The 21,748-nt window shown below is 41.7% G+C and overlaps 1 protein-coding gene across 1 annotated transcript in view; it reads right to left on the bottom strand.

Moving 5' to 3' along the window:
* The window catches only part of CPT1A (carnitine palmitoyltransferase 1A), a 39,011-nt gene extending 17,862 nt beyond the window's left edge, over window positions 1-21,149 (bottom strand). Inside the window, exons 1-9 of the mRNA XM_058806222.1 lie at window positions 21,094-21,149; window positions 7,909-7,999; window positions 7,609-7,763; window positions 6,475-6,614; window positions 5,904-6,075; window positions 2,698-2,799; window positions 1,853-1,990; window positions 926-1,003; window positions 159-266 (exon numbers count right to left, since the gene is read on the bottom strand). Coding sequence (XP_058662205.1) covers window positions 159-266; window positions 926-1,003; window positions 1,853-1,990; window positions 2,698-2,799; window positions 5,904-6,075; window positions 6,475-6,614; window positions 7,609-7,749 — 879 coding nt within the window. The 5' untranslated portion in view covers window positions 7,750-7,763; window positions 7,909-7,999; window positions 21,094-21,149. The remainder of the gene's footprint in view (window positions 1-158; window positions 267-925; window positions 1,004-1,852; window positions 1,991-2,697; window positions 2,800-5,903; window positions 6,076-6,474; window positions 6,615-7,608; window positions 7,764-7,908; window positions 8,000-21,093) is intronic.
* Window positions 21,150-21,748: the final 599 nt, after the last annotated feature.

Here is a 21,748-nt window from a genome sequence, read left to right on the forward strand (position 1 = left end):
CTAGTTCCTGCCCATGTGCAATTCAAGCAAAAGCCAAGATGATATGGACCACAAAAATTCATCACAATATGACATTCCTCTCCCATTCTGAAAGCTGGTCAGCTTCTCACAGATTGTGTTGGAAAAAGATCAAAAACCATTTAAACTGATATACATACTGGCTTGATTTCTTGTCTGTCCAGTTTTTTCCGATAGAGCAGGATGGCGTGGATAACATTACCAGCTCTAGCTGCCTGCAGGGTTGTGGGATATAAAGAAAGGAAGTCCTGTAAAGTAGATAAGAATCATAAGTTAAAGATTACCAGGCTACCTTAAAGTGTACTTCTCATCCATATACTTAAACGTTTATTCTGGACAATGTAGAAAAGGCTTTAAAATTTATGAAGTTTACAAGTGCGGTGAGCTGATGAAACTTTTCTTCAGTAGTCACAATCTCCTTAAAACATTATTAATTGTTTAAGTAGAAAAGACAGTGCTACATAAAACTTGATCCAAGACCATCATATTTCTTTTTTCCTTTTTATTTTCAATCTTTTACAATTTTACTTCCTGTATGTACACTTGCCAGCATGAGCACACACCTCCTTCAGCTGTGTTACCCATGAAGTTTTTTACATGCAGATTTTGGAAGATTACTCTTTACAGCAAGGACAAAACTGATTAAGTCATTATTGCTTAAGATTGCCAAAGTGGCAGCTGTGCTAGGGCTGCTAAGACAGGAGTTTGTGTCGCACACTTCAGTATGTGACATACTTGGAGGTACCTGAAGACACTGGCTGCAGGTTATACCAGAAGAAAGAAAAACAAAGGTTACGTCCTCATGGCAATAGATTTCTAAGCAGAAAGACACCATGAAGTAAGATGCCTGCCAGAAATGTTACAGTTTCTATGCAACATAAGGTGCTGATAGGATTTATTTACCCACCATTGCAAAATAGTTGCTATTAACCATGATTGGTCCACGTCCTCTAAGGTAGATGTATTCTTCCCACCAATCACTAACCTGCAGCAGGAAGGAAAAAAAAAATTAGTAAAATCTCATCATTTTCACAGTTTAAGTCCTCTATGTTGATGGCTGCATAAGACAACATTCCATGCAGAAATGGAAAGGAAACTGCTAGCACTTAAAAAGACAATAATCCCCACCCTGCTTATTTCCATCAGATTTCAGGGAAAACAGGGAAAAAAAGGGTGAGAAAACTAAATCAAATTCAGCTATATGTCTCTGATAAGGTTTCAAAGAAGTCATGTTCTCCACATAATATTTAAAATGTATCAGATCTCCTGAATGCTTTACTGCCTTTGCCAGGACAGGTTAGGCTACCTGGGTACAAGTACATTAGATAATATATCAAGAAGGAATTAACCTTGCAGTTCTCACTAGGATGCTGAGGGATATTGGATATTTTTTTGGTAAGAAAAAAAAGAAAACATAGCTCAACAGCTGAACAGATACAGTTCTTTATTTTTATATGCCTTAGCTGCTCTATACTAAAAAACTGTTCTAAATCATTCTTCTAAACTACCTGGGTAGCCAGGTCCATTATTGAGTTATCAAACTCAACAAGCAAATAAGCAAACCCCAAAAGCAATCCTAACAGCAAAATTCTCCAGAATAATAAAACAAAAAATAAGCATGCATTTTTTCAAGTTTCATTCACCTTTGCTCACCATACTGTTTACCAAATCATACAAATAATTTACATGCAAAGTCACATGCACTTAAAAAAAAAATTAAACAGTTTCAATTTCCTTCTTTTACATTTAAGAAATAATGCAGTTTAAGCCAAAAAGAGCGCCAGGGAACAAATAATGTAATTTGAACAACTGAGCTTCCTATTTATCTACTTACATAATTGGTGGCCCACCAGGATTTTAGCTTCAAATACCACTGAAGCCTTGGTCCCAAATTAAAAGCAAAATCTTTGGCAAGACCCTCCATTCTTTTGAACTTTTCATCATTCATAAGTGGTCGAACTGACTCCAGATACTAGAACACAAGAAAAGAATCAGTGTTCCTGATTAGTGCAGGAACTAATACACAGCTTCTCACCATTCCTACAGAAAACACTTTAGCATTAAACAAAGATTATCCACTCTCAATCCATAAGGCTACAAGTACCATGTTTTTAAAATAAGAGTATATGTTCTTCTAAATGTCTGCTGCAAACTTCAAAAAATAAAATATTTCTTCAGACATTTGTGAGCAAAACACAAGTGGAAGAGGCAACTTTTCTAAGTATTTTCCACTCCAAAGGGTAAGGCATGCTACTTCTTCAGTAGCAGACCGAGATTTTTCTTTTTCTCCTCTAAAGATCAAACCTTCAGTTTCTGTGACATACTGCCATATTTACCCACTTTGCTACAAGATTTTGTGTTATGACAGACATATTTAATAACATTGCAGAACTGGGAAGGCTAACAAAAGTGTGCTTCAAACCCCCTGGAAATCACACTTTGTGGCACAGCCTTACAACAACAGGCATTATGTCATCCAGTGTGAATCACACTGGCTTCAAACTGTCACCAGTTTCACTGGTTTGTCACAGCCTTTATTTTCATTTCCATGCAGAAGTTTGAATCTCTTACACCATATTAATACCACTGTGCAGTTTTTCATGAGGAATGGCAAAAACATCCCAAAAAGCATCTAGGATTCTGTGTAACTGAAGAAAATAAACTGGTGAATGTACATACCCTATTAACTGTGTCTTTAACGGCTGGAACTGGTAATCGTGGTAACGATGTCTGGAAACTGTATAGCATGGGTTTACGCCCTGAGAAAAGTTTTACAAGGGTCTGAAGAAAAGCAAAAACAAAATACACACACCAAATTATTAGGTTCAACAGAAGAACAACAACAGACTAAATGTGTAATGTAACTTGCAGTCATTTTCACTGGTAAATTATACTGTACTAGATTTAGGAAACTACTCCATTTATCAGACTCCATTTATCAGAATTTCACATGAAAAAAAAGGCCTTGACAGAAACTAACTTCCTAAAGTTTAACAACATGGCAGTGGAAGAGCAAGATAGGCATGGTCATTCCTGACTTCCCAGTTATCATCCTGTCACAGACAATATTGCTGTTTATGTAGGGCACACTTTGATCTTAATATAAATATAGTTACTTAGCACTTCTTTTCTTTATATATTCCCCTCGGGAAAGATTAAAAAACTCACTTCTACCACGTGACCTTTTACTATATTACACTATAGTAGATACTAGAAACATATGTAAATTGTGCTTCAAAACACAATCATTATCAAGCCTGTGACTCAGCTAAGGTTTCTAGATAACTACGGTAATCTTTAAAAATAATAATTATGCTTTTTTATCATGGCTTAATATTTTCCAAAGTTACAGCTCAACATCAGTAATAGGATTGATGTTACAGGGAGTTAATTCAAGCATGAATCAATCACAGGTAGTCTACTGCATGATTTGAATATAGCAAATTGTGCAAGCATGCCAGTGTTACACCCAGTGCTTGTGTTATCAAAAAACCCCCCAGCAATGAAACAAAAAAGCCAGAGAGAACTTAGCTTCAGATATTGCAGAATCTCCTGTGCTCCACAGGAGAGTGAAAACTACTTTTCAGTTGCAGCACACACTAAGCCAAAATTCTAGGCCATGCAACTTCTTGGCTACTCATGGAAGGATTTTGACACTGCCACCCTATGTCAGCATGAAAGTCAAGTGGAGTGATTGGATTTTCCAACAACCCAGTGGAACTTTTACTGTCAAAGTGTAATCTTGGTCCAATACACAGAATAATATATATAAGCCAACAGACAAGACAGAATAAAACACAGGATGCCATTTCACTACTAAATTCTGAAAATGTCTCCCAACAAAACTGTTGGAATGTGGAACTTTTCCTCCCTCTCAGCTTCCTGGATCAGCACAGCTAGAGGAGACAGTTTTAGGCAGCACAAAACAACTAACAATTGCAGAGTATTACCAGCCACAAAGACCTCCCTGCAAATGGATCTGTATCACAGCCATCAGACGTACATGGGATGCACCACAGTGGGTTGCCAATGAAATCCAGTTGTGCTTCAGGACAAGATAAATTTGGAAACAGGTGGGAAAGAGAAAGCTCAGCCTTTCATCTGGAAATCTAATTTCATACTTGCAGACAATTTTATTCCAAAACTCTTAAGCCAGAAAAGGCTAAAATTATTTTAAGAGAGCACCTGCACAACTGACAAAAACCAGCAAACACGTTTCACAGTACTTATCTCTAAAGAAAACTTGTAATAGAGAAATTATAATAGCTTGAGACCAATAAAGTGCTCTGACAGACACACACATTTCATTACATCACTGACTTCATATGCAGACACAGCAAACAATGTCACTCTAACATATGTTGCATCTCTTCACATACAATCACCAGTTTTTAACTTATTTTTTAAAATGGCAACTAATATTTGGATTTTCCCCTAAGACTGATACAGGAAATTTGATTTTACGAGGTAAAATACGCTGATTAAAAGTGCCACCAGACTTCCAACCAGTCTGAAAAATCACTTTGTACTGTGACTGAAATTAGAGTTCAGGTTTTTGATCTGCATGATCATTTGAAGAGAAAACAGTTTTGTAAAAATCTAGAAAGTTAGGATAGTTGGGGCTGTTTCACTAGTTTTGCTGGGTCTAGTTAAATAGCCTTTTATAGAAGGTATAGATGAGACACTGTTGGGCATACATCTTCAGTGTACTTTTAAACACATACAAAACACAATAAAATACATATGCAACACATATGGTACACAAAAATTGATAAATACAATATGCACCAAAGCACAGTAAGTAGCATTACAGTCCATACTGTTTTAAGGTTGATAAGGCAATATTAAGAGCTTTGAAGAATCTATCTGGTAGGACATGCTGAAAACCAAGGCAGCTACAGCTCCAAGCAATTGACAGAAAGCCTTACCATTGAGAGCCTCTGGACTGTACCAATTTGGGTCATGAGGCTGCTACTGCTTCCAGGAGAAACCATCAATTAGAAATTTCACTTGTACCAGACAAACATTAAACTCTATTTTCGTGTACACCATTCTGGATACCCATCCTTGAATAGCTCCCATAGTAAATAATGAGCTGTGCTTAGTTTAACATACATCTGTTAATTTTTGAGGCTGCAGAGACTAATTTTATTGCAGAGATTATTTTATTACAGTACAGAAACTGGGCTATTCCTACCACAATACAGGGAAAAGTGAGATGGAAGAACCAAGTCCAAGCAGCAAAACCTCACTTCATCTCTTGCAGCACCGACATCTAAGTTTCCTCACTTTATACCTACCATATCCTTTAAGAATCCTTTTCCAAAGCACCACAACAATCAATCCACAGGGGACATACCACTCTCACCTTATCTTTATCGGAAAATTGCATAACACGCTACCTACACCTTATGCTTCTTCCCCAACTCATTCTGGAGACATGCCAATAAATCAGTTGAGAGGACACTCAGCAATATTTTCTTCAAGCAGAAGAATAATTTTATAATGGATGACTAGAAACCGTAACATTACAACAAAGAATTAGGGGAGCCCTTTCTGTGAGGACAAGATTCTTTGGTGCTGTAGCCAAAGATCTTTAACTGCACTTGCACATAGAGAAAAAGCAGATATTGAGTCACACAGGCCCAAGGCATTGGACAACTTAGGAGTTACTCTTGAAGTGTTCACTCTTCCTTCTAAAAGGCCATGATGAAGAGTTTCATTACAGCATTAGAAGGGTAACAGCAGAAATAGCTGCCTAACAGCCTCCTGTCCTATGACGAAAAAAAACCACAAGAAAGAAATAAAACTTCAAAATTTTCCCTTGAAGCTTTGAATACTGATCAGTTAGAAGTTAAGATGAAATGAAACCAACATATCCTTACCATCCAAAACTTGGTGCCAGCACTAAGCTTGCCATGCTCAGAGAACATCCAGCCATGGTAGGAGAGCAGCATTTTCAGGGAGTAGCGCATTGTGACGATAAGGGCAACCCAAAGCCCTGTGCCAAAAAGTACTCCACTCACAATGTTCTGTGTTTGGTTTGACATATAGCCACTATTTAAAACAAAAGCCAGCACATGCCAGTTAGTGTCCATTTAAGTTCCAAAGAGAAGCTGGTATTGCTAACATAAGTCTAATAGTAGCACAGACAGGCCTTACACAAGCTTTATGCCTGCTTCCCCTGCTTTTATAAATTCCTTTCCAAAGACCTTTTCAGGCAGCAACATCAAAGGCCACAAAAGTTCCCAAATGTGCCTCCCAAATACCTAGAACTATGCAGCAATACTGGTACAACCTCCCTATTTCATATCCTCATACATCTGCTTATTTGGCTTATGGTGTCACAAATGTACTGTTCCAAAACTGATACATTTTAACAGGAATAGCTTTAAGAGCAGCTGCAAATAAAACTAATTTCCCTTTACAGAAACATTAACATTTTAGTCTACTTACGTTGTATCAAGTGTTCTGTTGATCTTGGCTATTATCCCTAAGGAAGGATCAATTTTAGCATACATGGTTGACATCACACCCACAACTACAATAAGCCAGCTAGATGGGCTAGCAGGGTAAACACCGGTGATAATTCCGTTCTGGAAAGAAAAGCCTTCACATAATTTTTTCATACCAAAGTGACTGACTTCATATTACCATGGAAAGAAACAAAAATCAACACATTTAAGTCATTTAGTTATAAACAAGTAGTTAAGACTATCCAACATTTTCTTACATGAGATTATCTCAGCAGCAGGGAATGGATTTACTTAAATTTGAAATTTTAACAATGATATCAACAATAAAAGTAACTTTTACATTCTCTTGCAGATACCACTGATCCTGCTGCAAATCTTACTAAAAACAGTGAAACTAACTAACAACTCTAAAACAGATGACACTTCAATAATTCCGGCTTACACTGAGTTAGACCCTTCTATATGAATACATGGCAAAAATATCCTACTGAACAAGAATTAACAAAGTTAATTCTGAGAACCAGAATTAACTTTTTTAATGTAATTTAAACAGTTCTTCTCATGGCTTTACAAGAAAATTTTAACAAGATTTCTGTTAATATGTTCATGTTTTTGAAAGAGATGTTGAAGATAACCAGTAGTTTATGTAGATTGCTACTAATGAAACAGATATTTACAATTACAATCCCATGAACAAAACAATCTTTATCAAATACCTCAACAGAAACAATACTACTTAGCTATAATACTGTACCTTGTACCTCTACGACATATGACATTAAAGATCACAACTAGTAGAACTTTGGAATTCTGCTAAAAGATTACATTATCATGTGGTGCAGGAAGAGAAGGAAGTCAGTTAATTTCTACATCTGCTTCATCTTGCTCCCACAGAATAAATAAAAATTATGTACCCTTTCAGTCTTTACAGTACCATGCTGTGGCAATTTCCTCAGCACCTCTTGTCTTAAATAAAACCCCCTAAGTCTTTCGCAATGAGGAACCTTATTTACTGTAAAGGGGAAAAAAATCAGTTTTCCACAAAAAAACTTCAACAAATTCATAAAAAATTAAATAACCCAGAAGTTTGGTGGACTGGACTAGTTTAGCATACCTTGAATCTGATGAACTTCTTCTTCCATGAATAGACACCAGACAGGTAAATCTGTTTGAGTGCCTCATGGCTCATACGCAGGTCAATCCCATCTGGAGTTACTGTAAACTGAAAAGCTACTGCCTGATGAGCTTCCGCCATTTTCAGAGAGAGATCTGTCAAAAAACAAAGTTTAGAAAGGGCATTTCCCTCTTGTTCAGAGGAACTAGGACCTAGTCCATCTCTAGCAAGATATGGCAAATCTTGACCATGATTTTGGCAAAGATTTCCAAGTATGAAAAATTTATATATACTACTTGCCTTTTCCTTACAGGCTCTGCTTGCACTTTAGTCTGAGTGTCCTGTGAGTGTCCTGAAGGTTAATTTAAGGCACCTCTTTTAACCAAACCAGCTGCAAATGGAAACAAAACGTGTGTAACTCAGGCATTTTGATTTTGCATCACAACAGCTGTGTATCCCCTATACATGCAATACAAAAAAAAAATAAATCAGAGTGGAACAGAAAGTGAAAGCCAAAACATTTAGGAAAAAGCATATCACAGGTACAGAGTATCTTACATTTCAAAGAATATTCAGAAAATGTTTTATTTGAAACACAAGGTATCCAAAGTTTTCACCTCAGCTAGAAAAACAAAGCTGCTTCTGGCCACATCTTCTCCCAAAATCTTTTTCATACCCTAATTTCAAGATGATTACTCAAAGCAATAAGAGGCTATAGTCCCTGTGGCTCTGTGCTGTGACTGGCAAATAACTACAAAAATCAAAACTATGCAGAGTTGAGGAAACCAAATCACAATTGTCAGAAAAATTACTTCTTCAAAGAAATCTGAAACTATGATGAAATTTCATGTAATTGCAGCTCAACTTAACTGCCCAAACAAATCTCAACAACCACGCCAATATAGACAGAAGACAATTATACTGAGCAGTCACAAAAGGCTCAAATCAAAACCGCTGGAAGTTAAAACAGAAATGCAAACCCAATGTAGCCCAAGAATCCCACCATGTGCCTGAGAGTGTTCTGCAAACACCTCTTGAATTCTGTCAGGTCTGGGGCTGCAACCACTTCCTTTGGGATCCTCTTCCAGTGCTCAACCACCCTCTGTGTGAAAAACCTTTTCCAAATATCTAACCTAAACTTCCTCAAGAGAGCTCCAGGCCATTCCCTCAGGTTCTGTCACTGCTTGGTCACCAGAGAGAAGAGACCTGTACCTGCCTCTCCTCTTTCCCTCTCAAGGAAGTTGTAACTGCAATGAGGATGTCCCTCAGTCCCCTCTTCTCCAGGCTCAGCAGAGCAGGTGATCTCACCTTCTCCTTGTACCCTCTCTCCTCTCTAGACTCTTCACCATCCTCACAGCTCTCCTCTGGACTCTTAGAAAGAGCTTTATATATGTTATCACATTGTGGCACCCAAAACTGCCCCCAGCACTGGAGGTGAGGCTGCCCCAGTGCAGAGCAGGACAATCCCCTCCCTTTTCTGGCTGGTGATGCTGTCCCTGATGCCCCCAGGACAGGGTTGGCCCTCCTGGCTGCCAGGGCCCTGCTGGCTCAGATCCAGCTTCCCATAAACAGGACCCCCAGGGCCCTTTCCATGGCACTGCTCTACAGCCTCTCATTTCCTATCTATACACACAACCAGGGTTGTTGCCCTGTCCCAGGTGCAGAATCTGGCACTTGTCCTTGTTAAACTTCTGGGTAATTCCATAGCTTTTCTTAGTTCCTGTAACTAGCATTTATACATAAACACCCTGGAAGTTACTCCTACTAATTTTTGATTCAGACAAATGTTTTTTGAGCACTTACAATTAGAAAGTAGATTTTTGCAGACAGACTCTATGTATAACATTGAAGTGGTCAGAACTATGTATTCCTGAGGAGACCATCATGCTTCTCAGTCTCTTGTTCAACTTAATTTATTAGCTGACCAAAATTGTCATGCATAGCCCCAAAACCAATATCCTCCTAGAAGTATGACTAAACACTAGTGGAATTTATTGCCCTATCTGTAGGTCGGGATTCAAGGGCAAGTTTTAGATTGAGATTAGTACAAAACACATTATCAATACTAAGTGTTTTAAGGTTGCACTGGCATTTCTATGTAAGCAAAATCAAAGAAAGTACAACTACTTCACCCTTTTAAAATCCTAAAAGCTAGAATTCACATTTTGTTTGCCAACCTAAAGCTAGTAATTAAATTCTGGTAGACTCTCATGCCTGTTGAACAGCATGTGAGGACTAACCAGTGCAATTTAAATGGGCACTTCAAAAGCAGTTCATTATGACCAGAGTGCTGCTCCTCTAGTCTGTTAATATTCTACTTAACCAAAGTCACCTGAAACACAAAGAATGGGTGCCAACGTGTATGAGCAGAAAACCAGGCACTTGGAATGCAGCAATAACAGTAGGCTTAGGAAAAAATACACAATATAGAAAGAGAAGAAATACTCGGCAGAGATGAGTGAGGTATGTGCTGATGCACATAATCTGTTAAGGTTGCTGACCAACAGGCATGGATTCTTTGCAATATTTAATGGGTCTGTTCCTGGACCAGCCTACAGTGATCCACCCCTGCAATACAGCTACTGCTACAGTGCCTAATGGAAATCCACAGATCTCACAAATCCATCAGCCACTGCTCAGGTTTTAGAAGCTGGGTGAATCAAGGCACCTAAGGCTCACAGCATCCTAGAGATAGTAAGCAATTGATTTATGTGTGTGTAGTGTCTGATTAGAATAACAAAGAAGAACAAATTAGAAGAAAACAAAGTTCTTTGAACACCAGTTACAAAAGCTTTAACACGAGCCCTGTGTGCCCGAATAACAACTGCAATTTGTAGTACTTAATGACTCTGTCACTAACAACTACTTAATATGGGCTCTGCTGCAGGCAAGTATGAGGAAGTCAAAGTCAGCTGTCCATTCATTCATTTAAATTGGTCATTACCAGCTGACAAGAGAGCAATAAAGCAGGGAGAGGCAGCAGTAATACAGGGTATAACCTGAATTCAACAGGGTTTGAAAAAGCTTTCAAAGTCAAGAACATCTCATATGTTTAGTGGCACTATTAAGAGTGGGATGATAAAACCCCAACAAACACATACAAAGAACTCAACCGTTTTTGCATACAGGGAATCAGGCACCTGGACTTGTCTCAAGAAGGGCCAACATGTTCTGCTCAGTTCACTCACAGAATTTTGTATTTTGGAATGCCAGTGTCTTAAGTACAAGATCAGCTAGTTTCCCTTACCCTTCAACTCCACTGTGACTTCTCAGCCTAGAAATTTTTAATTAACCTCCTCTTTGTTTCTGAATGGAAAGAATTTCAGGAACCCCTTCGTTTTCAAGCACATGCTCTTTTTACTGCCCCAGGCAGAAAAAGATTCTAAATAGCGTCAAGCATTAACAGCCAACCTGACATTTTAATGAATCAAAATTTAACATTCTCATAAAAATAAATAAGCCTCATTAAGGAAAATATTCCTTATTCCCAAATGAAAAAAAATAAATTAATCCACCAAGAATTAATCCTGAATAAAGTAAACGAGCCCTGAAAACAAATACGGTCCAGTTCTAGAACTGTACTGCTTGACGTTAAGATGTGAAACAACAAAGCACCTGCTCCTTTTCATATTCCCTTCGTTTCCTTTAAAAACCATAAGCCTTTAACACTGCCCTGCATTACGATGGCGGAACACCAAAGGCTTCCCGCTCGGAGCCCTTGTTTTGCTCCTCGCCGGCCGGCTTAATGCCGAGCCGGAGCGCTTCCCTCGGCATTCCTGCGGAGCCACGTGCTCCGCGAACTGGGGGAAAGGGCACGGGCGGAGCCTCGGCCTTTTCAACTCGGCTCCGGGCAGCGCCCACAGCCTCCCTCACACAGCCGGCACCGCCACAGCAGCGGCTCTGAGCGCGGGCACCCGGTTCTGCAGCCCATGTCTGCGCAGCATACACTAATTAACCTCCCGAGAGCCATAAACTACAGCTCTTGACTTTCCTAGCAGCTTGGCAGAGTCTTACTCAAAGAGGGGAAAAAAACCCTCAGCACAATAATTTCTACAACTCATCTGAAAGGGCTATTTTCATTCCTTTCAGTGTTCTCTTACAATATTAATGTACCTTAAAAAAATCACACACTTGCCCCTTAAAATTTGGTTTATTGATTCTTTGCGAGTTTTTTTTCTTTTATTTAAAGAAGAAAGCTGCCTGTTCCCTGCTCTTATCTGGTTTCATTTAAATTCAAACATGCTGTAACAGTTGCAGATGTTTCTTCTCTTCCTTTTTCATACCTCTGCTTGAGCCAAACTAAACTAAGCACAATTTTTTCCTCATTGTTATAAACAAGAACTGCTAGGCTGGATGTTGCTTTTAAGTCAAGGAAACGCATTACACACTAGAAAGCTTGTGTGCTGACGGTCTGCAAACTATGCTGCTACATCTACGATGCAAAAAGCATCCTCACACTGTTATTTTTGCAGTTTCAGGACATTTACTCCATAAAGACTGAGGTTTAACTCGCAGACCTTATTACTTCAGGATGCAGACACTGAACAGTCAGTGTTGGGACTCATATGTTCCTACAACCACTGAAGGAGATAAGGGCTTCAGCCCTGGAAAATCTGAGGCTAAGAGAGGTCCTACATGCAGGATGCTTCCATTTAAGTCAGGCATGCAAGAAGTTACCAGTGGTTGGCAATGTCTCTCTGAAGCACAGTGAAAGAACTGCCATGGTCATTTCAAAATAGCAGCAAGCCATGATACAAAAGCTAACTGCATTACAGCACAAAACAAGGAATTAATTCTTGAAGCTGTTACTCCTGGAAATGCTACTGAGCATGAATCTTTTTTTATCTTTCTGTGGATTTCGTACACTTTACATGGATAAAGTGATAGTGCTAAAAAAAATAAAGTCACACCTATACCTCACAACAAATGCAAATCCTAGGCTTTAAGAGGATGTCACTTGTTTCCTATACATTGCTTGGCTCATGCAATTCACTTTTCCCCTATTTCCTCTTCCTCTTGAATAGAAAAACCCCTGTCCTTTTTCCTTGTCAGGATTCTAAACATCTAACAAAAAGACATATTACTTAAACACAGTTTTCACATCAATACTCCTTTTCCTGCAAAGGAAATTAACAAATGCAGAGGAAAACTGAAGAGGCCTCATTCACTTGATCCCAAACAGCTTTGATGAAAGACTTAATTCTGTGACTCTCCCTTTCAAGAGTACATTGATAATTTAGTTTGAGTTTTTCCTCACAGGTCTCTGACACCTATTTATAGATTAGCTTTAATATGCAGGGCATATGACTGTCAGTAACCAAACCAAGATCATAAAACAATTCTTTCCAATTATTCTACTTGGATAATCAAAAATTGACATTTTTCTACAAAAAGCAATGGCTGCTGCATGTAGTTTCTCTGAGAACATGCCTAGGTACCACCACACACAGGTTTGACACTGTCAGAGCTCTCAGACAGACATCCTTGGCACCCAAGGCATAAAATGTTCATAGATGGTGGGCAGACTTGCAGCATTACTTGCAGGTATGATGGCAGTTCTGAAATCAGAATTACCTGTACCATGGCATTTCTGAATTCAAAATTACCCAGAAACCCTCATAACTTCAGGCAGATACAAGGCACCACCAATCAAGCAATGAGAAGCATTTTATGGCAAAGGCTTTTGTCATAAAACAAAACTGACTCCTGCCAAGTTCCTACTAGGCAAGCTTAGAAGTAAAAAAAAACAACAACGCAAAACAAAACAAAAAATCCAATGAACCACAACAGGAACTTGACCCTGAAGAATTCTTCAATCGTTTCTTACAATAAACTAACTTACTACAATAAGCTTGGCACTCCAGTTTCAAATAGAGGCTGGTGAGGAGAAAAGTGTGATACTAAACTATTTAAAATGACATTGTTTAAGGAAGCTTTCAAGTTAAGAAGTGGAGAAAAACATCAGATGAAAGTACATTAAACCAAATTTTAATTAGTAAACATACTTTAAACTATATTAAAATTTCCATTTAAAGCTAGACACCTTGAATGAAGAATGGTTTTGGAAAACCAAGCAAGTACCCTAAAGTCTTGGTATGACCCCGAACCAGTTTATTTAAAAGAAAAGCGAGGGGGAGGGAATCTATTTCCATTAACATGCAAATCAGTAAGAGTTACTGTTTGAATGTGAAAAGCAGCCACAGAACACTAGAAAATAATTCTGGAGCTCCCAAAAGTTCTCATAAAAGACTTTAAGTCTGAAACCTCTTTAAATAATGAAAATATTGAAAAAATTTATCCATTTATATTTATTTTGCTGTCCATCAGATCTCCCTTCAGGAGGTGAGCTTGCTACAGCTTTTAAAAGAAAATGGACACACGAGATTTATTTTGTATGTTTAGTGATAACATATTTTGACACTTTAGGGTAGGCCACTGAATTTTAAGAGTCTGAGGACAGAATTAATGAAATTAAAACCAGTATTTAAACACTTGTACAGCAGTGCTGTGTTTGTGCTGAGACAGTGACCAAGTATTTCCTCTCAGTTGTGTAAGCCACTACTATGGAAATATACATTTTCTATCTCCCAGAAAGCCAAAACTATGAATGTATTTTGTTTTTCACAGATCAGTAAAGAACTTCGTATGCTCAAATCTGTTGATTTCATACCAGGCATTAAATCAAAAGAAAGAAAATTCCAAACACTGAGATGTTTATCCAGTCTCCTCATGCATTATTACTTGGATTTCACTTGGATTTCTGTTATTGATGGTCCTGTCAGTCCAAGCCTTCAGTACCACCTACACAAAGTATTCAGACGAAACTATGGCAGCTGACTTTGCCCAGACAGTGTGTTTGCAATGAAATTATACATAGTGAAGCACAACAAAGCCAGTGCCAACATCCTCAAATAACTTCCTAGCCTGTTCCTTTATTTTCACGCTTTGCCACCTGCTACAGTTCAATTGACCCATACAGTCATCCCAGAAGTGGATGCAAAAAACCAAAACAATAAAACCAACAGAAACCCCCATCCACCAGAGGGAAAAAAAACCAGCCAAAGTGAAACTGCTGATGGATTCACAAGTACAAGGAATGAAACGGGGAGCAGTGGCCGATAAATTAAAGGTTTTCACTGCCATCCAGATGGGACCTTGGCAGGCTGGAGCACCAGGCAGGCTGAAACCTTGTGAAGTTCAATAAGGAGAAGTGCAAAGTCCTGCAGGTGGGGAGGGCTAGCCCCACTCACCAGAGACTGAGGGGCTGGAAAGCAAAGCTCAGCAAGTGGCACACGGGCAGGAAGGGGCCCTGGCAGAGGCTGCAGAGGATGCTGACACAACCCTGGGGCATCAGGAGCACTGCTGCCACCAGCAGGGGAAGTGTCTCTGCCCTTCTACTCTGTGCATCTCAAAGACTCTGTGCAATTCTGGGCTCCCCAATGAGAGAAATGAAACTACTGGAGAGGATCCAGTGAAGAGCCAGTAAGAAGATTAAGGGCTCGAACTATCAAGCCTGCAGAGACGCTTTAAGAAATTTATTGTAGGAGTTTTCATAAGACATCTGCTGTAAAAAATAAACTTATAGAGCACTAAGGCCTGAACAAGAAATCTTGTGCTTCAACTGCTTTAAATGAACAGCACACCTTGAAATTCAAATGGGTAGTAGCAGCCAAATATTAAAAAAGAGCAAGTTTTCTGCAACTGACAAAAATATGCCAGTAGCTTGGAGGATAAAAGAAGCTGGACTTTGAAGAATGAACCCTTTAGAAAATTATTCATCTCAGTTTTTCAGCGTTACTGCAGTAACTTTGCCTTTGCTGAAAAGCACCAAAGTTTTATTATACAAGGTTTTCAGATGCATATTGGGATTTTAAACACCACTACCGTGCCCAGTGAAAGTCTGCCAGTTTTAAGGCAGCAGGTAGATTTCCTGAGCTGCCTTTGAGTGCCCCATATTTTGCAGTGATATGGTGGGAAATTGTACAAGCTCCTAATAAAAAATTAGGCTTGAAATTCAAGGCTACATGTATATACACCTATCTAGAGAAAACACTGACTGCTCCTACCTATTATTGATAATACAGTCATTAAAAATGACTGTATTATCAATAATAAAACAGATGTGACTTCAGTAAAGAATATGGAGGTTTTTCATGGGGTTTGCTACAAATACAATAATTTCAGGCACTGCAGTATACACTGCACAGCAGCATCCAGTAACTCAAAGTCCCATCCACTCTTGGGTCAGATAGTGGTGGGGAGGCAGTCACTCACATAAATGCCAAAATTCTGCCCTGCTGCAAGAGGATCGATAAGGTAATGCAGCTAACCAGGGAATGCCAAAAGGATGCCAAAGATGCTTTCACCTGTGTGCATGTCGATGCATAGTCGAACAAAACTAAAGCTATAGAAAAAGCATTCAGTTTAAGAGAAATCTAAACAAACAGCAAATTTGTCTGGAGTTCTATGCCTTTCAAAAGAAATTCAGGTCTTGTTCTACAGAATCTTCAGTAAACAGTATAAAATATGCAGATGAAACATTGAAAGACATGAGCAAAAAGACTGTCTGGTCTCTCATATCTGTTTCTTTGATATTCTCTTAGGCAATGGCACCTTCCTGTATATCGCACTCATGCAAAAAGGTATCAAGACACCAAAGCCTCAAAAAGAGCAGTTTATTGAGTTTATACTTAGCTCATGTGACATTCCACAAGGTGCTCACTTCTGAACTTAATATAAAGATTAACCAGACACAGTTATTCACTTGAGAATTTCTATTTCTAAATTGCTTCCTTGCCTACTAACCTTCAATAATGTCTAATCATGCTTCAGTATATGGGATGACACAGATACTTGCTGCTTTCAAGTCTTACCAACAACTCAGCTATCTTACAATGACTAATCATATTTTTCAGACACAAAGTCTTTAAGATAAATATGAGAGAAGTGAAGCCAAATCATACCTGTGCAAAAATTTGCCACAAGGATTAAGTTTACTCAAGGCTTCTCAGGTGAACCTAATGACTATGGCATACAAATAAGAGAGAAACCAAAGAGTCACTCTCCTTTAAAGGCTGAATTAACATAGCACTGATGAAAACAAAATTAGCCTGACAGGTGTTCTCATGACACTTAAGTTGGGACAAGTTCTCGTATTTGATTGTTGCTAATCATTGGCTCCAATCCTTCCCACCCTCACCTACACCTGACAGGTGTGGTCTCTTGGAATTGCAAATGTCTTTAAGGATTTCTCACAACTAAGAGTAAATGCTGTGGCTCAAGCCAAGGTAGAGAACTGAACACATGTATCTGCCCAGCTACAGCAGCACTGGCACCCACAGCAATCCTTACCCACAGGGGAGGGTTTGAAATCAGAACAGCTAAGAAAGCTTCAGTAACTTGTGGCCCCACAGACAGTTTATGTCCTGACCTCAGTAGTTTTCCGAGATCACCTGTGGGTGAATATATTCATTACCCTCTGCAGATATCTCTTTTGGCATCTTGTGCTAATTTTCTTATTCCCGTCCTTGGTGGCAAACTGGAACAACAGGTCTATATGGATGGAAAGAGATAATGACAATGGCCAATGAATGCAACATAAACATACCCAAAGAGCTGTCTTCCTTAAAAGCAGGCTTGAGATCTGTTTGCCACACACAAGGCTTCTATCCCAGAAGCTCACTGGCCCTGGGATCCTGAATAAGTTAGGGCACAGCACGGGGCAGACTCCTTCCAATGCTCCTAACAGACACTACAGACACTGCAGCAATGGCCATCGCTCAGCTGCAGCTCTCAGACAGAAAGTCAAGACAAACACTGTGAGCTTTGATTCACACACAGCTTTCAACTGCTCTGAGGGGCTGGATCAGATTGGAACCATTTCAGAAAAACTGATGCCAATGGAGAAAATAGTCACAGACCGTGGTTCTGAAACACTATTTTCCATTACACTGAATGACACTGTTTACACTGAACATGTCCAAGATGGTGAGGAACTATGGAGAGACAGAAAGTTCATGCGCTCCCCACTCAGTTATTTCTGAGGGCTCCAGTAGTGACTGGCAGCTCCTGTGACAAGACTCCAATGTTAGGCTCAGTATCCAGTTTAAGACCTCTAACCAAGTATTTGTCTGCAGGCTTTAAACTTCCAATAGACTACTGAACACAGAGGCCATCAAGATTTCTCAGAGTGCAGACTGTTTTCACCAGCACTTCAAGGAGAAATGCCACAGTTAGTAAGTTGTCTTCTCACCTGGTCTGGAAACAGGCAAAGTGGAGGACATTTTCAAACAATCTGTTAATTAATTACTAGGCTAACCCTAAGGAATATTAATCCCTACAGTTCCTGGATCATTTGATCTCTCTTCTCTTCCCAACAGCATTCTCCTGAAATAAACAAACAACCCCCACCCCAAAACCCCAACAAATACAAACCACCAACATTCTCCAAAATCAAACCAGAAACTTTTACAACTGTTGGATTATTTCTAGGTTTTTTTTTCCTTATACAGGACATACTATATTGTTCCTAGACCTCTTAGATCATTCTAGCCTCTATTGCAATACACATTATATTGTCCACATCCCAGCAAGCTACATCCTCTGACCTTCTAGAAATCTGGAATAATCTGACTAACAGAGAAGCATACTCTGCTAAAACCCTGTGCAGTTATCATACCATGCAGAAACCTCCCCCACCTCATAAAAACTAGGCTCTAGACCTAGGCCATTTCTTTTTAACTGCTATAAAATACATACCCAGACATTTAGAATATACAAGCTGAACCCTTTTCTCTCTCTTTGAACTTAATGAGCTTCTGTGCTCCTGCGGTAATGAAGAATTATTATCTTCCCTATGACAACAAATGTTTCTGGAGTGACAGGACTTTTACGACACATAAAAGATGTCACATTTTAGGACTTAAGAGATGCTGGAAGATGGACAACAATGTGGTGATGAGAAAGCAAACCAAGTTAATTGTTCTCACGGTACTTCAATGACCATTTACTGAACAAGGCTGAAAGACCTCAATAAGGTCTTTCAGCTAGCATGAGGCTCTAAGACTGAAGAACTGGTTTCAAAGATTTGCAAAAATATTTAAATTGACATTCACATTAAAGTTAACCCAGACTTGAAGAAAGTAGGTTCAGTCTTTGGATTGTGTTTTTCCAAGCGTGGAGTTCATGACTACGATACAAGCATGCTGCAGAGCAAAGACAATGGGCTTAGAATGTTAAAAAAAAAAAATGCAAAAATATACATCAAGAATACGTCGTTTAGGGGTTTTGTTGCGTGACTGGCGTTTTATTTGCGGATTCTTTTCCGGGGGTGTTATTTGTTTGTCTTTTTAGTACAAACATTTGCTCAAGTCGCCTTTCATCCCAGACTTTTGAAAGAAGACCTGGGATTCACCACCGCGCCCCCCTCGCCGCTCCGGCTCCAGCCTCCCGCCGCTCCCCCACACGGAGCGGGGGGCACGGGACCCCCCTTGCCGCTCCGGCTCCAGCCTCCCGCCGTGCCCACCGCTGCCCAGGGGGCACAGGACCCCCTCGCCGCTCCGACTCCAGCCTCCCGCCGCTCCCCAGCGCGGAGCGGGGCGCAGGGGACCCCCTCTCTGCCCCGGCTCCCGCCGCTCCCCCACACGGAGCGGGGCCGTCCCGGGCTGCGGGCGCGTCCCCGCCCCCGGCGCGCTCCCGGGCGCGCCCACGTGACCGCGGCCAGAAGTGGGTGAAAGGTCGCGCCGCCGCGGCCCCGCCCCGCGCGTCCCCGGCCGCTCCAGGCCTTTCCACGCGCGCCGGGAAGGCGCTGCCAGACAAAAGTTCCCAGAGAAAAGGACGGCGAGCGGCGAAAGAAGCCAAGCGCATCCCTGAGCGAATAGGAGGGGCTCAGCTCCTGCAGCCGAGCGAGTTCTAGTCCGGTTCTCAGCAGTTCAAGGTTACGCTTTTCTTGAACAAGGAATAGTGATTTCCTCCTCTAAAATCAGGGCTGAAACACCCCGAAATTTTAAAAAGCACTCGCGTCAACTTAACTTTCAAACTAAGTCACGGCTGTGACAGAGCCCGATACCTGTGTAACCATGAGAAGTTACATTTCCTGAGCTAACAAAGATCCACACAACATCAGCTGTGCTATTGTAAACTGGCAGTCATTAGTTTATATCGATATGCTTACAGGAAGAAAAGAACCTGCTAGTTACCACGGATGCCCACAACACTTGTTTTATACAGCATCCGGTGCTGATGGTCAGAAAAAGCATAAAGGAGTTAGCAGATCTGGAAACTGAACACGTCAGACACTCGGGAAAACATAACGACAGAAGAACGAAGGAATCAGATCTCCATTTTCAGTGCTACTCCCCTACACACACGTGAAAAGGAAATGAGCAGTTTTCTGTACTGTAATTTCCTTTAGACTGCAGATTGTCCTCTAAGTGCTGACAAACTGCCAGGTTGAGAGGAAGAATGAGACGTTTGTCCTGGTCCTACTTTGCTCTTTTCTCTTTCCAAAAAAGGTTCTTCCTGTTACAGTTTCATCAACACTAGTACACATCTATTATAACTGGATCGCAGCCCATGTAATACTTTAAGTTCAATTTTCTATTTTAGACCAGAGAACACACAGCAAAGACCAAAGCTGTTGGAATATGAAGCGAGAAAATGTGATGCTGCGAGAATCTTGCTCTACCTTTTTACAAGAGGTCTAATTAGCATTCTCATGCAGTAAACCTGTCACGCCTTGAACAAGATACTACATTTCCTGTGTTTGTAGTTCCAGCAGTTTGTAGTGACTGCGGTTTTTTATAGGTTTTACAGGCTGGAATCACACGGGCATATAGACTAGTCTCTCTCTCTCTCATAGACACACACAATAAATTCATTTCCGCACTGGAAAACCCACCACCGATGCCACGCCGCATGGACACTTCCACAGACGCGGAACTCATTCCGGCTACGAGTCAGACCCACGAAGCTGCGGGTCACCCGTGTCACCTTTGTTTCGGCGGCGGCACAGATTCAGCGAGTCTCCCGGTGTACCTGTGTCACACCGCTCCCCTGCCCGCCCCTATCTGCAGCACCGAGGCACGATCCCTCACACCGGGGCAAGCCGCGAGCACCGTGCCAAGGACACCGCGCCTTCCCAGGACTCTCCGGCGCCCGCCAGCACCGCGCCCACCACCCTTCCCTGCGTTCCCACCCTTTTCTCCAGCAAGGACGAGCCCCGCTGAGGAAGCAGCACCCGGCGCACTCGCACATGCACCACGGAACTTCGTGCTCGACCTAATGGAAACAATAATTAGGCTAAAACCGGACCAGGCGAGCCCGTCCGCTTGTGCCCGATGCTGCCCTTCCTCAGCCCCGAGGAAGGCGGACGGCGGCGCGCCGCGGGAGCGTCCCGGCTGCAGGGGGAGGGGAGCGGCAGCCCGCGGTGAATCAGCCGGGCACGGCGGGCACACGGCCCCCGGAGCCGGGCCCCGTGCCGCTCACCTGCAGAGACCGGCGGCGACGGGCGGCGAGCGGGCCGAGTGCCGCGGCGGCCGCTCGTGAGGGAAGCAGCGGTGGGACGGCGGCCGCTCCCCTGCACGCCCCGCGGAGGCGGAGCACGGAGGGCGGGGAGCTGCCGGGGGAGGGATGGGGTGGCCTGCGCTGGGCTGGGCCGGGCTGGGCGGACGGCGGGGAGCCGGGATGTAGGAAGGCAGAGCCGCAGGGAAGCGTGGCCGTGGGGGCGGCGGTCCTGGGGTTGCGACAGGAACCGGGAAACTCGGTCCTTGTGGCCTCGCAAGCGTCCGCGGGAAAGAAGCTTCGGGGATGCGAGGAGGGGATCAGGGGCCATGAACGAGGCGGGGAGAAACATGCTCCTTGGAGCAGGATTGCGAGAGGGGCACCTGTTTGGTGAAGGGATTGCCAAGGAAAGTTGAGATTTCGAGCCCCCAGCACCTCTGTGAGCCCAAGGCGATGGCTTTGCTGGGCTCTGGCAAGAGTGGGGGCAGATCTTAGAGCAAGGGCAGATGGGTGAAGGAGCTTCCAAGGGAAGGCGCAGGACAGCACCAGCTCTCCCTCCTGGTTCCTTTTGCTCGGGAGCCCTGGCTGGGGGGGTCTTTCATTCGAGTTTTCTCTTTGGAGCCTGGGTTCTGACTGGCGC

This window comes from Ammospiza caudacuta, chromosome 6 (genome assembly GCF_027887145.1).
Source record: "Ammospiza caudacuta isolate bAmmCau1 chromosome 6, bAmmCau1.pri, whole genome shotgun sequence".
Classification (NCBI taxonomy): Eukaryota; Metazoa; Chordata; class Aves; order Passeriformes; family Passerellidae; genus Ammospiza; species Ammospiza caudacuta.